Source organism: Trichomycterus rosablanca, chromosome 7 (genome assembly GCF_030014385.1).
Source record: "Trichomycterus rosablanca isolate fTriRos1 chromosome 7, fTriRos1.hap1, whole genome shotgun sequence".
Lineage (NCBI taxonomy): Eukaryota > Metazoa > Chordata > Actinopteri > Siluriformes > Trichomycteridae > Trichomycterus > Trichomycterus rosablanca.
Genome location: NC_085994.1, coordinates 29,062,395 through 29,074,557, shown reverse-complemented (window position 1 = coordinate 29,074,557; position 12,163 = coordinate 29,062,395). Strand labels below are relative to the sequence as shown.

Sequence of the window (12,163 nt, the reverse complement as noted above, 5' to 3'; positions counted from 1 at the left end):
CCATTCTATACACTATTCAAGCTACACCATGTTTAAACATTCCACAATAAGCAGGTGAACTGCTTTGACCAAAGTCTTTAAAAGAAAACATGGGTTGAGAGAACTTTGAGAGAATTGTCAAGCGATCCCCAACCTAGAATGACAGATAATTTAGGTTCTTCACCATCTAGCATACATAATATTGTAAAAAGAAATCTCAGTCCATGTACAGAAAGGTAACTACTCTTAAATGAGTGTGACCTTTAATCCTTCAGATGGCATTACCTGAGAAACAGTCATGCTACTGTGATAAATATTGCCAAATGGGCTTGGGAGAATTTTAGAAAATAGTTGTCACTAAACACAAGTCCACCACTGCATCACCACTTCATCATAAATTCTATGCAAAAACACCACAGAGTTCTCTGAGCTCAAACTCATCTCAGATGGACTGAAATACAGTGGAATCTTGAGCTGTGGTCAGATGAGTTCACGTTTCAACTTGTTTTTGAGAAGAAAAAAAAACAGATGTTGGGCTTACTGTGTCAAAGATGAAATAGTCAGGTCACGATGTGAGGGTGTGTTATTGGCCACGGCATGTGTGGTTTGCATATGTGTGTTTATATTAACAAAAATTGGTTAGTAAAAACACTGGAATTTTTTGTATGATTGTCAGTGAAATAAGGATTAAAGAGAATTAACAAATTACAGATACTTGTTTTCAATTGCATTTTACAAAATGTCCCTTTTCTGAAAATAGGGTTTGTGCATTACTTAACTTACTTAGCTTAACAATGATTTATTAAATGCAGTTGTCATCTTTATGACAAGCCTAATTTGTATTAATCTAAGAATAGTATTTTATACAGTGGGGGGAGGGGAGGCAACACGTATTTAACCAATTTTGTTTTTGCTATTTAATACACTATGTGGCTAATTATTAATTTATCCATTGCTAACAGGTGTAAATAAAGAGTTATATCAAATAAATCACTTGCGGTAAAAGTTTAGGTTTCCTATTCTAGCATGACTGCCCCTGTGCACAAAACAAGGTCCATAAAGATTTGGTTTGGAGAAACTCCAGTGGCCTGCTTATAGTCCTGACCTTAAAAATGTTGTGGGGCGCCAAGGTGGTGCAGCGGGATATTCTGCTAGCACACCAGCACCGAGATTCTGAACTCCTCAGTTCAAAACTCGGCGCTGCCACCGGTCGGCTGGGCGCCATCTAGCGGGCATAATTTGCAGCGCCTGCAGCAGACACAGTTCTGCTAGGGCGAGTTAACCGGACTATGTGGGTGGGGTCTTCAAACGCTGTGTAAGGACCCTGATTGGCAGATAGAGAGGTGCCTGTGCAGAGTGCATAGGTGAAAAAGGGTTCCACCAAGGGCTGCATGCGAGTCGGAGGAGGCGTGCGAGCAGCAATATACCCACCTCGACTGCAATCAGGGATCCCCCAGCAGCGGAAGACAAATTGACTACGCTAAATTGGGGGAAAAAATGGGAGAAAATGCATAAATAAAATAGAAAAAAAGTGTTGTGGAAAGTCCTTTCAGAAAAGTGGATTTTTGGAATGGGATGTCCAACAAGCTCATGGGTCATGTGTTCACATTTAATTGCTCACAGTTCAGATTCAAAGCATGTTTTGTCAGTAGGCAGCTTGATGATTTTGTTTTGTCCATAGAGGTGTCTGGTGCAAGTTACATTCAGCCCTGCGCTATCTGATGATGACATAAAGGCAGAGGCTGTTCGACTGCTGTGTCATAATGAGGAGATGAAGCTACAGGAATCTCAAAAAGCTGAAGTTCTGGACAACTGTAATAAAAGGATAGGATCAGAGACAAAAGTAAACATTTATCACTCTAAACTTACCAAACTTTCTGTTCAAAACAATGTCCAGAGCTAAAAAAAAAAATCAACACTAACAGCAACTGTTTGACTTTATCATGTTTTCAGAGTAAAAAGGAGACAGAGCAGGACTCAAAGAATCCTCCTCAGAAGAGGACCAGCAAAGTGTCTCAGACCCACAAAACTGAAAGTACTTCCCAACCCCCAAACCCAGCAGACATTCAGAAAGAGTCAGTATTTCCCAGTAAAAACAGAAATAACACATATGTGTTAATTTAAATTATGAACAGATTGGCTTTTTGTGTTAAATATGTGGCTGTTATGTTTTATGTTGTTTTTTATATCTAGTTCAGATGAGTATGCTGCTGGGAAGGCCTCTCTTCTCCAGTCCTTTAAAGAACGATGCAGCCGTTATGTCATCCCATGCTTTGTTTCTAATGGAGACATTAGAGAACAGAAAGAAACTGAGGCACCAATATACAGGTAAAAAGCCACAAATATATGACCATTAGTGCAAATGCTTCTATTTTGTATTATTCTACATTGTAGTAGCTGATACATGCTGTTAATTGGCAGTCTGCCTAATTGAACTCACTTCTGTACTTATTGTTTTGTCAGTCTCTTTTTATATGATATTTTAATTCTGTATGATTTGCACTGATGTGTACTTTATGTCTGAAAGCTGAAGTACAGAGATAGATTTTCTTTCTCCACAGCTTGCATAACACACTTTACCTGGAGCTACATTGCCCAGCTGTCCAACCCATGCTGATGGTCGTCTCAGACAAAGGGAAGACTACCATCAACTTTAACCAGGTGGCAGTAGGTAACAGCCCCAAGGTTTTCTTTTATAGAGTTTTTAATTATTTGTTTATCTTAATTACACACACCTTTTAAGAATTGCAGTGGATCTGGTGCCACCCAAAAACACCCAAAATATTTATTCACGACTTTTTGTTAATTGTCTTTTAATTTTATAGGTCAAAAAGTTTTGAAAAAGGTTACAATCCAGAACATTTCTTCTGAGCTGGTGGATGTATCCTTTTGCAGAGGAGGTTAAAGCAGCTGTCAGTACCTCTGCTTCTTCCCTTTTTCCTGTTGTTTCTCATATTAGTGCAAATTTGTTACCTTAATTGTTTATACTAACATATGCACTGATCAGCCATAACATTAAAACCACCTCCTCGTTTCTACACTCACTGTCCATTTTATCAGCTCCACTTACCATATAGAAGCACTTTGCAGTTCTACAATTACTAACTGTAGTCCATCTATTTTTCTACGTACCTTTTAGCCTGCTTTCACCCTGTTCTTCAATGGTCAGGACCCCCACAGGACCACCACAGAGTAGGTATTATTAAGGTGGTGGATCATTCTCAGCACTGCAGTGACACTGACATGGTGGTGGTGTGTTAGTGTGTGTTGTGCTGGTATGAGACACAGCAGCACTGCTGGAGTTTTTAAATACCATGTCCACTCACTGTCCACTCTACTAGACACTCCTACTTAGTTGGTCCACCTTGTAGATGTAAAGTCAGAGACGATCGCTCATCTGTTGCTGCTGTTTGAGTTGGTCATCATCTAGACCTTCATTAGTGGTCACAGGACGCTGCCCACGGGGCACTGTTAGCTGGATATTTTTTGGTTGGTGGACTATTCTCAGTCCAGCACTGACAGTGAGATGTTTAAAAACTCCATCAGCATTGCTGTGTCTGATCCACTCATACCAGCACAACACACACTAACACACCACCACCATGTCAGTGTCACTGCAGTGCTGAGAATGATCCACCACCCAAATAGGTCCTGACCATTGACGAACAGCATAAAAGGGGGCTTACAGAGCATGTAGAGAAACAGATGGATTACAGTCAGTAATTGTAGAATGACAAAGTGCTCCTATATGGTAAGTAAAGCCGATAAAACAGATAATGTGTGTACAAACAAGAAGGTGGTTTTAATGTTATGGCTGATTGGTGTATATCATCACATCTACAGTATGTATAGTAACATGAATATGGATTGAGAAGTGTCATTCTTAAAAAGCTCTTAGGTCTCAACCTCAAGCAATATTTATCATGTTAAAGACACACGGGTGCAATAGTGAAGTATACATGCGTCCATAGCATTCTTTTTTTCTCTAAATTTAGACGTGTAATTTCTCACTCTACTTGCCATGACAAAACATGCATGCAATGCAAAACATGCTTGGCTTTCTGTATTCCTCTTCTACAGTTCCTGATGGCTCCTAATTACTAATGTGACTCCCCATCTGGCCTTCTTTCACTCATACTTGTTCAATAGTGTCCAAAGAGTTCCCCGACATTATCAAATGTGCTTATCTATAGAAAACATATAAGGTTCCACATTATCAACAGTTTCAGGCATCGGTGGTCTTGAAACATGTCCTATATGGATAAGAGGAAACTACTATTTAATCCAGAGTTTTTAAAGATCTTACTTTTCCATACAGAATAATAATGGTTCAGTATCATGTATGATGAAACAGAGAAATGTTATTCTTAACACAAGCTGTAGCTGAAATCTTCACTGCTGGACCTGAATGGCCCATTCTGTGTGCAGAATGCAATGAGAGCTGTCAAGCCTGGAGACACACACACACTCTTGCTGGCTTTCATACCAGCAATGTGTAAAAAGGTGACGAGTACTGGCCTCTGCTGGAGTGTAGCAGTTACACCAATAAGCCTACACAAAATATACAGTATTAATAACAAATTCTCAAATTTAAGATATAGAACACTTGGGATTAATTTATTATAATATTATTTATATAATTTCTTGTTTTGTCTAGTCAACTTAATTTCATTTGTTAATATACATCCATTCATATACTGTACATATAAACAATTCAAATTCAATTCAAATGGCAGTGACAGACTGTTGAGGCTTGTGTGTTTAGCAAAATTTCTATTTCAAAACTGCAGCAATTAGTATACTCAGTTCCCAAACGATTAAAAAGTGTAATTCATAGGAAAGGTGATATAACTCAGTGGTAAGCATGCCTCTTTCCCAAATTTATTGAATGTAAATTAAATGTGTATAGGCATTGAATGCTAATTTGTTTGTATTTATGAAATACAATTAAGTGGGTTAAAGATGACATTGGAAATCTTTGTACTTGTCACTTAAACAAATGTCCAGTGTGCTTACTTAACAACCAAGATTTTGTGGGTAAATTTGGTCCCAGCTTTTTAGAAATGGGGTTTGTTAGGCGCCCAGGTGGCGCTGCAGGATATTCCGCTAGCTCACCAGTGCCGAGTTTCTGAACTCCTCGTTTCGAAACTCGGCATTGCCACAGGTCGGCTGGGCTCCATTTGGTGGGCATAATTGACAGTGCCTGCAGCAGATACTAATTGGCCATCGTATCTGCAGGGTGGGGACCGGACTATGTGTGGGTGGGTCTTCATACGCTGTGTAAGGACCCTGACTGGCGGAAGAGACGGCTGTGCAGAGTGCAGGGGCGAGAAGAAGAGGGCTGTGCACGTGTCGGGAGAGGCGTGTACAGCGACGAGCTCTCCTCAGATGCAATTGGGTATTCCTCAGCAGTGGAAGACAAATTGAGTGTGCTAAATCGGGAGGAAAATAGAGAGAAAATACATAAACAAAAAATAAAGAAATGGGGTTTGTTACTCATCTAATTGTAAGGGCTTTTAGTATAAATGAGACAGACAACAGAATAAATACAAAGGACACAAAACCATGTTAAAGGTACTGTTGTTGCCAACATAAGAGCCAGCAATTCTGTGGAGAGGAAAATGTGATTAAATATAGTCACCTCCACCTGGAGTGAATTAATGCTTAATAAGGTGCAAAGATTGTGGGTTAATGTAATCAATACTATGAGGCATCTGTTTCTCTATGCCCCCTGCCAGACCTAATGGCATTCATTTTTTAGAATTAGATTAGTCAGGCTAATTGGAGCTACAGCTTGCCTTTAAATGTGAATGTGTGTGTGTGTTGCCCCGAGGTGGACTGGCAACCTGTCTGCTGTGATTCCTACCTTTTGCCCAGTGCCCACCATGACCCTGACTAGGAGAAATGTGATGATAAAACAGACACTGAATGAATTAATCTGTGATTTGTTAATTCTTTTAAATCTTTATGTAACTGACAAAAGAAAAAAATATTTAATTAATGAGTGTTAGTGTTAATGTGACTTTGTAATGGTTTGGGAACTGAGCACTCTTAATTGGTGCAGATTTGCAAGTAAATTTTTTCTCCATTCTTGCTCGATGCAAGACAACAATTCATGTTTGCTGTTGTCTGATTCACCTCTTCATAATTCACGATGCATTTTCAATGGGATGCTATTAAAGTGTTATGTGTTATACATTCTTTAAACTCTAAACTTAATTGTATATTTGTTTAATCAGTATCATGAGACCCTGGAGGTGATGTGCAGTAAAATGGCTTTGGAATTCACTCTATGTGGAGAGGGGGTTGAACCTCTCGTCACTTGCTCACATAAGGGACAGCTCCTGGATTTTGGATATGTGCTGGAAAAAGAGAGCACTACCCAAGTGTTTCAGGTGAGACCTGTAACTGTACTTCACACTGAGTTATACTGCAGAGTTATATTCATTTTAATAACATATTAAACATTGCAGCTCTAGCAACTTCTTTTTCTTTTGAAACAGTATGGCCTCCTTAGCATCAATTGTACATCACTTCTAAATTATAAATTAGTATTTGTTATAATATAAGAAGTTACATTATATAGCCCAATGTATGTGGACACCCTTCCTAATTATTGATTTCAGGTGCTTTACCCACATCCATTGCTAACAGGTGTACAGTGGGGAAAATAATGTCACGTGGGAGAGTAAGGACTCAAGTGCGGAGATTAACTTAAATAATAATTTTATTTTTTAAATGAAAAATTAAACACAAAACACAAAACAAAAACAAAACCAATAATGAACCCCGCTGGAGACCGCTGGGCGATGCAGGCAACGAAAACTGAAAAAGGAAAACAAAGATTAATGCAAGGCGCGAACCCGGGTCGCGCCGGTGCATGGCGGTTGTGTTGCCAACGCGCTAGCGTAGCGCGGGTGAGGGGGTGTGTGTAGACGCTGAAGATAAAGCGCTAGGTATGAACCGGGTAATGGCGTTATAGCCGAGCGCTTGACGGCATCACCATCAGGCAGTTACTGAACCTACAGGCGCTGAAACATAAAGCGGTGGGTATGAACCGGGTAATGGCGTTATAGCCGAGCGCTTGACGGCATCACCACCAGGCAGTTACTGATCCCACTATCACTGAGAATAAAGCGGTGGGTGTAAACCGGGTAATGGCGTTATAGCCGAGCGCTTGACGGCATCACCATCAGGCAGTTACTAATCCCACTATCGCTGAGAATAAAGCGGTGGGTGTAAACCGGGTAATGGCGTTATAGCCGAGCGCTTGACGGCATCACCATCAGGCAGTTACTAACCCACCAAGCTGAAAGCGCTAAGGCACTACAGCAATATGACACGGGAGTTAAGGACTCCCGGACATCAATAGCCCCCCGCACGGCGGTGGGCTACGGGAAGGACGCGATCGGCGTGGCTTCGCTGAAGGTTGCAGCTAATGAAGTTCGCCGATCTGAAAAGAGAAGAAAAGAACAAATCAGTTAGCCAACCTCAGAAGTGCGGATTCGAACCGGGGATGTTGACGCGAGAGCCGAACACTTAACGGCCTCGCCATCCAGCGGTTACGAAACCAAATGACCACTTAAGATGAGAGGTTAATGCGGATACGGCTGCAAGCGCTATCGCTTGCTGTTTAGCAGCACCGCTAACGCTAACCGAATAAAGAAAAGGCAGCACGAGGGCTGCACGGCGTCGCACCACGCTAAAGCAATAGGCTAATTAAAGATGTTACCTCGACCTTGCAGTCTACACACCCTAATGGCACATGCCACCAGGGGATACCGTCTGGCCTATAAAAGCGTGGATGCGCTGCCACCAGCGAACTGAAAAAACAAACAAAAGAAACAAAAGCAGACAAAAGGTGCGACACCCGCTGCTGTGCAGAGCTGGCTTAAGTAAGCCAGCCCACAGCTGCAGGCAATTCGCCCTAATTGGAAGGCCTATTATTTAAGGCCTTCCTCTACTGAGCTCTGTAAGGCTCTGTGACATCAGGGAAGAGTGGTAAGTACCACTGATGCCACAGAACCTTACAAATAAGTATTTGATCCCCTGCTGATTTTGTAAGTTTACCCCCTTACAAAGACTTGAACAGTCTATAATTTTTATGGAAGGTTTATTTTAACAGAGAGAGACAGAATATCAACAAAAAATCCAGAAAAAAACATTAAATAAAAGTTATAAATTAATTTGTATTTAATTAAGGGAAATAAGTATTTGATCCCCTACCAACCAGCAAGAATTCTGACCCCCACAGACCGGTTATGTGCACAAAAGGCACACAAATTAGTCCTGTCCCTGTATAAAAGACTCCTGTCACAGAATCAGTTTCTTCCATTCAAATCTATCGACCACCATGGGCAAGACCAAAGAGCTATCAAAGGACGTCAGGGACAAGATTGTAGACCTGCACAAGGCTGGAATGGGCTACAAGACCATCAGCAAGAAGCTTGGTGAGAAAGAGACCACTGTTGGTGCGATAATTCGAAAATGGAAGAAATACAAGATCACAGTCAATCGCCCTCACTCTGGAGCTCCATGCAAGATCTCACCTGGTGGGGTAAGAATGATTCTGAGAAAGGTGAGGTCAGCCCAGAATTACACGGGAGGAGCTTGTCAATGATCTCAAGGGAGCCAATAAAACCATTAGTAACACACTTCGCCGTAATGGATTGACATCCTTCAGTGCCCGCAAAGTCCCTCTGCTCAAGAAGGCTCATGTACAGGCCCATCTGAAGTTTGCCAATGAACACCTGAATGATTCAGAGAAAGCTTGGGAGAATGTGATATGGTCAGATGAGACCAAAATTGAGCTCTTTGGCATCAACTCCACTCGCCGTGTTTGGAGGCAGAGAAATGCCCGGTGGGGATGGTGTTCTTGGGGTCATATTCAGCATTTCTCTGCTCCCAGCTCCCTTGAGATCATTGACAAGCTCCTCCCGTGTAATCCTGGACTGACCTCACCTTTCTCAGAATCATTCTTACCCCACCAGGTGAGATCTTGCATGGAGCTCCAGAGTGAGGGCGATTGACTGTGATCTTGTATTTCTTCCATTTTCGAATTATCGCACCAACAGTGGTCTCTTTCTCACCAAGCTTCTTGCTGATTGTCTTGTAGCCCATTCCAGCCTTGTGCAGGTCTACAATCTTGTCCCTGACGTCCTTTGATAGCTCTTTGGTCTTGCCCATGGTGGTCGAGAGATTTGAACGGAAGAAACTGATTCTGTGACAGGAGTCTTTTATACAGGGACAGGACTAATTTGTGTGCCTTTTGTGCACATAACCGGTCTGTGGGGGTCAGAATTCTTGCTGGTTGGTAGGGGATCAAATACTTATTTCCGTTAATTAAATACAAATTAATTTATAACTTTTATTTAATTTTTTTTTTCTGGATTTTTTGTTGATATTCTGTCTCTCTCTGTTAAAATAAACCTTCCATAAAAATTATAGACTGTTCAAGTCTTTGTAAGGGGGTAAACTTACAAAATCAGCAGGGGATCAAATACTTATTTTCCTCACTGTATAAAAACTTCAACATATTTAAAAAATATTTTTTATTTTAGCATTATGTGTTTGGCCCTGACCTCAATCCAACTAAACACCTTTGGACAAATATCAACAATGATTGCGAGCCAGACCTTCTTATCTAACACCAGTGCCTGCCTGGCAGTGGTGCACATATTTCCACAGATGCACTCCAAAATCTTCTTAAAAATCCTTTCCAGAAGAGTGAAGTTTGTTCGAGTTGTAGAGGTGTTGCCAACTTCATATTGATGCCCAGGGTTTTGCAATGGGATGACCAAAAAGGTGTCCACATAGGTTTGGCTCTGTACTTTAAATACTAGGGATGTAACGATGCACCTCAAGACAGTTAAAGATCGGTGCACATGTGCCACGATTCGAATCGGTTATTCATTGATATTCACTTTAAACAGCAGAGGGCACTGGCGCTATTCACCTCGCCTGGTTGATGGCTTTTCACAAAGTTGCCAGGTAGGGGGGTTTTCCAGCCAAATTTATTTATGTGAGGATACTTTCTTTATTTGTATTATTCATTTATTTATATAATGTTGGATTTGTTGGATTTGTACCTACCTCAGAAATAAAAGGGCATTCATTATTTAGATAAATAAAAGATAAGCACAAATACAGTATTTTTTTTTTTTTTTAAGAGAAATAATTAAAGGAAACTTTGTCATAATTTGTCCTCAATTTCATTTTGTTTAAAAAAATTTAGGGGAAAAAATCATATCGTGAACCCAGTATCGTGAATCGTATCGCATCGTGGATAGAGTGTATCGTTACATCCCTTTTAAATGCTGTATACATTTGATGATCCAATCTTGGTGCATAATTCTAATCACTACAATACCTTTTCTCTTGTTAAATGTGTAGCTCCAGAACTCTTCGTCTCTCCATGTACAGTTTAAGGTTTTGTTGGACAGCATCTGCCTTCCTACACATAATCATTTCCAGTTGCTCCCAGCATTCCTTTCTACATATTCCACACCGTGCTCAACTTTAGGTAAGGTCGCAAAGCTGAAGACACTTATTAAACAGAGTGCATGATCATAGCTAAATGAGACTGGAATAAAAATAAACAAAAGCTGTATTTTAGTAACATTAAAAAACTTCATGTTTGCTTTATCCTAGTGGGGGTCAAGGTGGGACCAGTTTTACTGGGAAACACTGGGTAAAAGGCAGGAATACCCTGGACAGGGCGTCAGTCCATTACAGAGATTTGGCCATCCACCCAGACATAGCCAATCATTTCTGTGTAAAAGTCCTGTCCACCGATAGCACTAATGACGGGCTAGCGTAATAGACTGCTGTGCCACCTGAGCACCAATAAGTGAATATTTTAAATATTATATTAAAAATATTATATTATATATTATATAAACACTATGGCTACATTTCCACAAGACAATTTTTATGTGCTCTATACCTGCAAATACAAAAATATGAAAAGATAATGGGTCTGACTCGAGGTGGCACGGTGGCTTAGTGGGTAGCACTGTCGCCTCACAACAAGAAGGTCCTGGGTTCGATCCCCAGGTGGGGCAGTCTGGGTCCTTTCTGTGCGAAGTTTGCATGTTCTCCCCGTGTCCGCGTGGGTGTGCTCCGGTTTCCTTCCACATTCCAAAAACATGCCACCAGGCTAATTGGAAACACTGAATTGTCCTATAGATACCTAGCCGCTAGATGCACAAACCAGAGCATTGTAGTGCCGGTCCCAAGCCCGGATCAAATAGGGAGGGTTGTGTCAGGAAGGGCATCCGGCGTAAAAATTGTGCCAAATCGAGGCGGATCATGATCTGCTGAGAGCCGACCCCGCAGCCGAACGGGACAAAGGCCGAGGAAAAGAAGAAGTGGGTCTGACTCGACATGCATCAACACATGTTTACCACTGGGTCACATCACCTAGACCTGGATGGTCTAGAACCATATGTTTTTCCAACACACCCTAACCCTAACCAACGTTTCCACTGTCTTTCAGTCCATCTAAGATGACTTCAAGCCCAGAGAACTTTCCAGTATTTCTGCACAAATAAATGTTTGGCTTCCTCTTTGCATAATGCAGTTGCAGGGTGCATTTCATGATGCAGTAGCAGTCTGTGTTAAGTGACAAGGATTTTCCAAAGTACTCCGGAGCATGTGCGGCTATGTCCATCATGGTAGTTCATGGTAGTGTGGCCCATTCAGCAGCGGTTTCCGCCTTTGGTCGTTATGCATTTAGATATGCTGTGACTTCCTGAATCTTTTATGATATTATGAGCTGGAGATTGTGGCAGAATGTAATTTTTAGCAAACTCGCACTGAGAAATATTGTCTTTGAACTGACAGATATTTCTCTCATAAAGAGGTAAACTAGAACCCATCCTTGCTGGCAAAGACTAAGCCTTTGGTGGATTCTCCTTTTATGCTAAGTCTTGATAACCTCACATGTTACCAGTTAAAGGCTAGTTGCCGAATCTTCCACTAATTTTAGTCTTATTCTGACTCTGTTCCAACTTTTTAGTGTGTTGCAGTCACCACATTCTGTTGTTTTTATATTTATGAAATACAGTTAGATTTGTTAGTGAAAACACTGAAAATGTTTTCTTTGTGTTTTATCACTTAAATAAAAATTCAGGTAATTTTACATATTACAGTTTTTTTAGGTTTAGTGCATTTAAGAAAGTGT

General features: G+C 40.9%; 1 protein-coding gene across 1 annotated transcript in view; it reads left to right on the top strand.

Annotated features, from left to right (window-relative positions):
- Window positions 1-12,163, top strand: part of cfap74 (cilia and flagella associated protein 74) — a 127,098-nt gene that overhangs the window by 96,767 nt on the left and 18,168 nt on the right. The window contains exons 27-34 of the mRNA XM_062999204.1: window positions 1,661-1,822; window positions 1,933-2,054; window positions 2,173-2,307; window positions 2,541-2,650; window positions 2,805-2,860; window positions 4,363-4,482; window positions 6,219-6,374; window positions 10,372-10,501. Of these exons, the coding sequence (XP_062855274.1) occupies window positions 1,661-1,822; window positions 1,933-2,054; window positions 2,173-2,307; window positions 2,541-2,650; window positions 2,805-2,860; window positions 4,363-4,482; window positions 6,219-6,374; window positions 10,372-10,501 (991 nt within the window). The remainder of the gene's footprint in view (window positions 1-1,660; window positions 1,823-1,932; window positions 2,055-2,172; window positions 2,308-2,540; window positions 2,651-2,804; window positions 2,861-4,362; window positions 4,483-6,218; window positions 6,375-10,371; window positions 10,502-12,163) is intronic.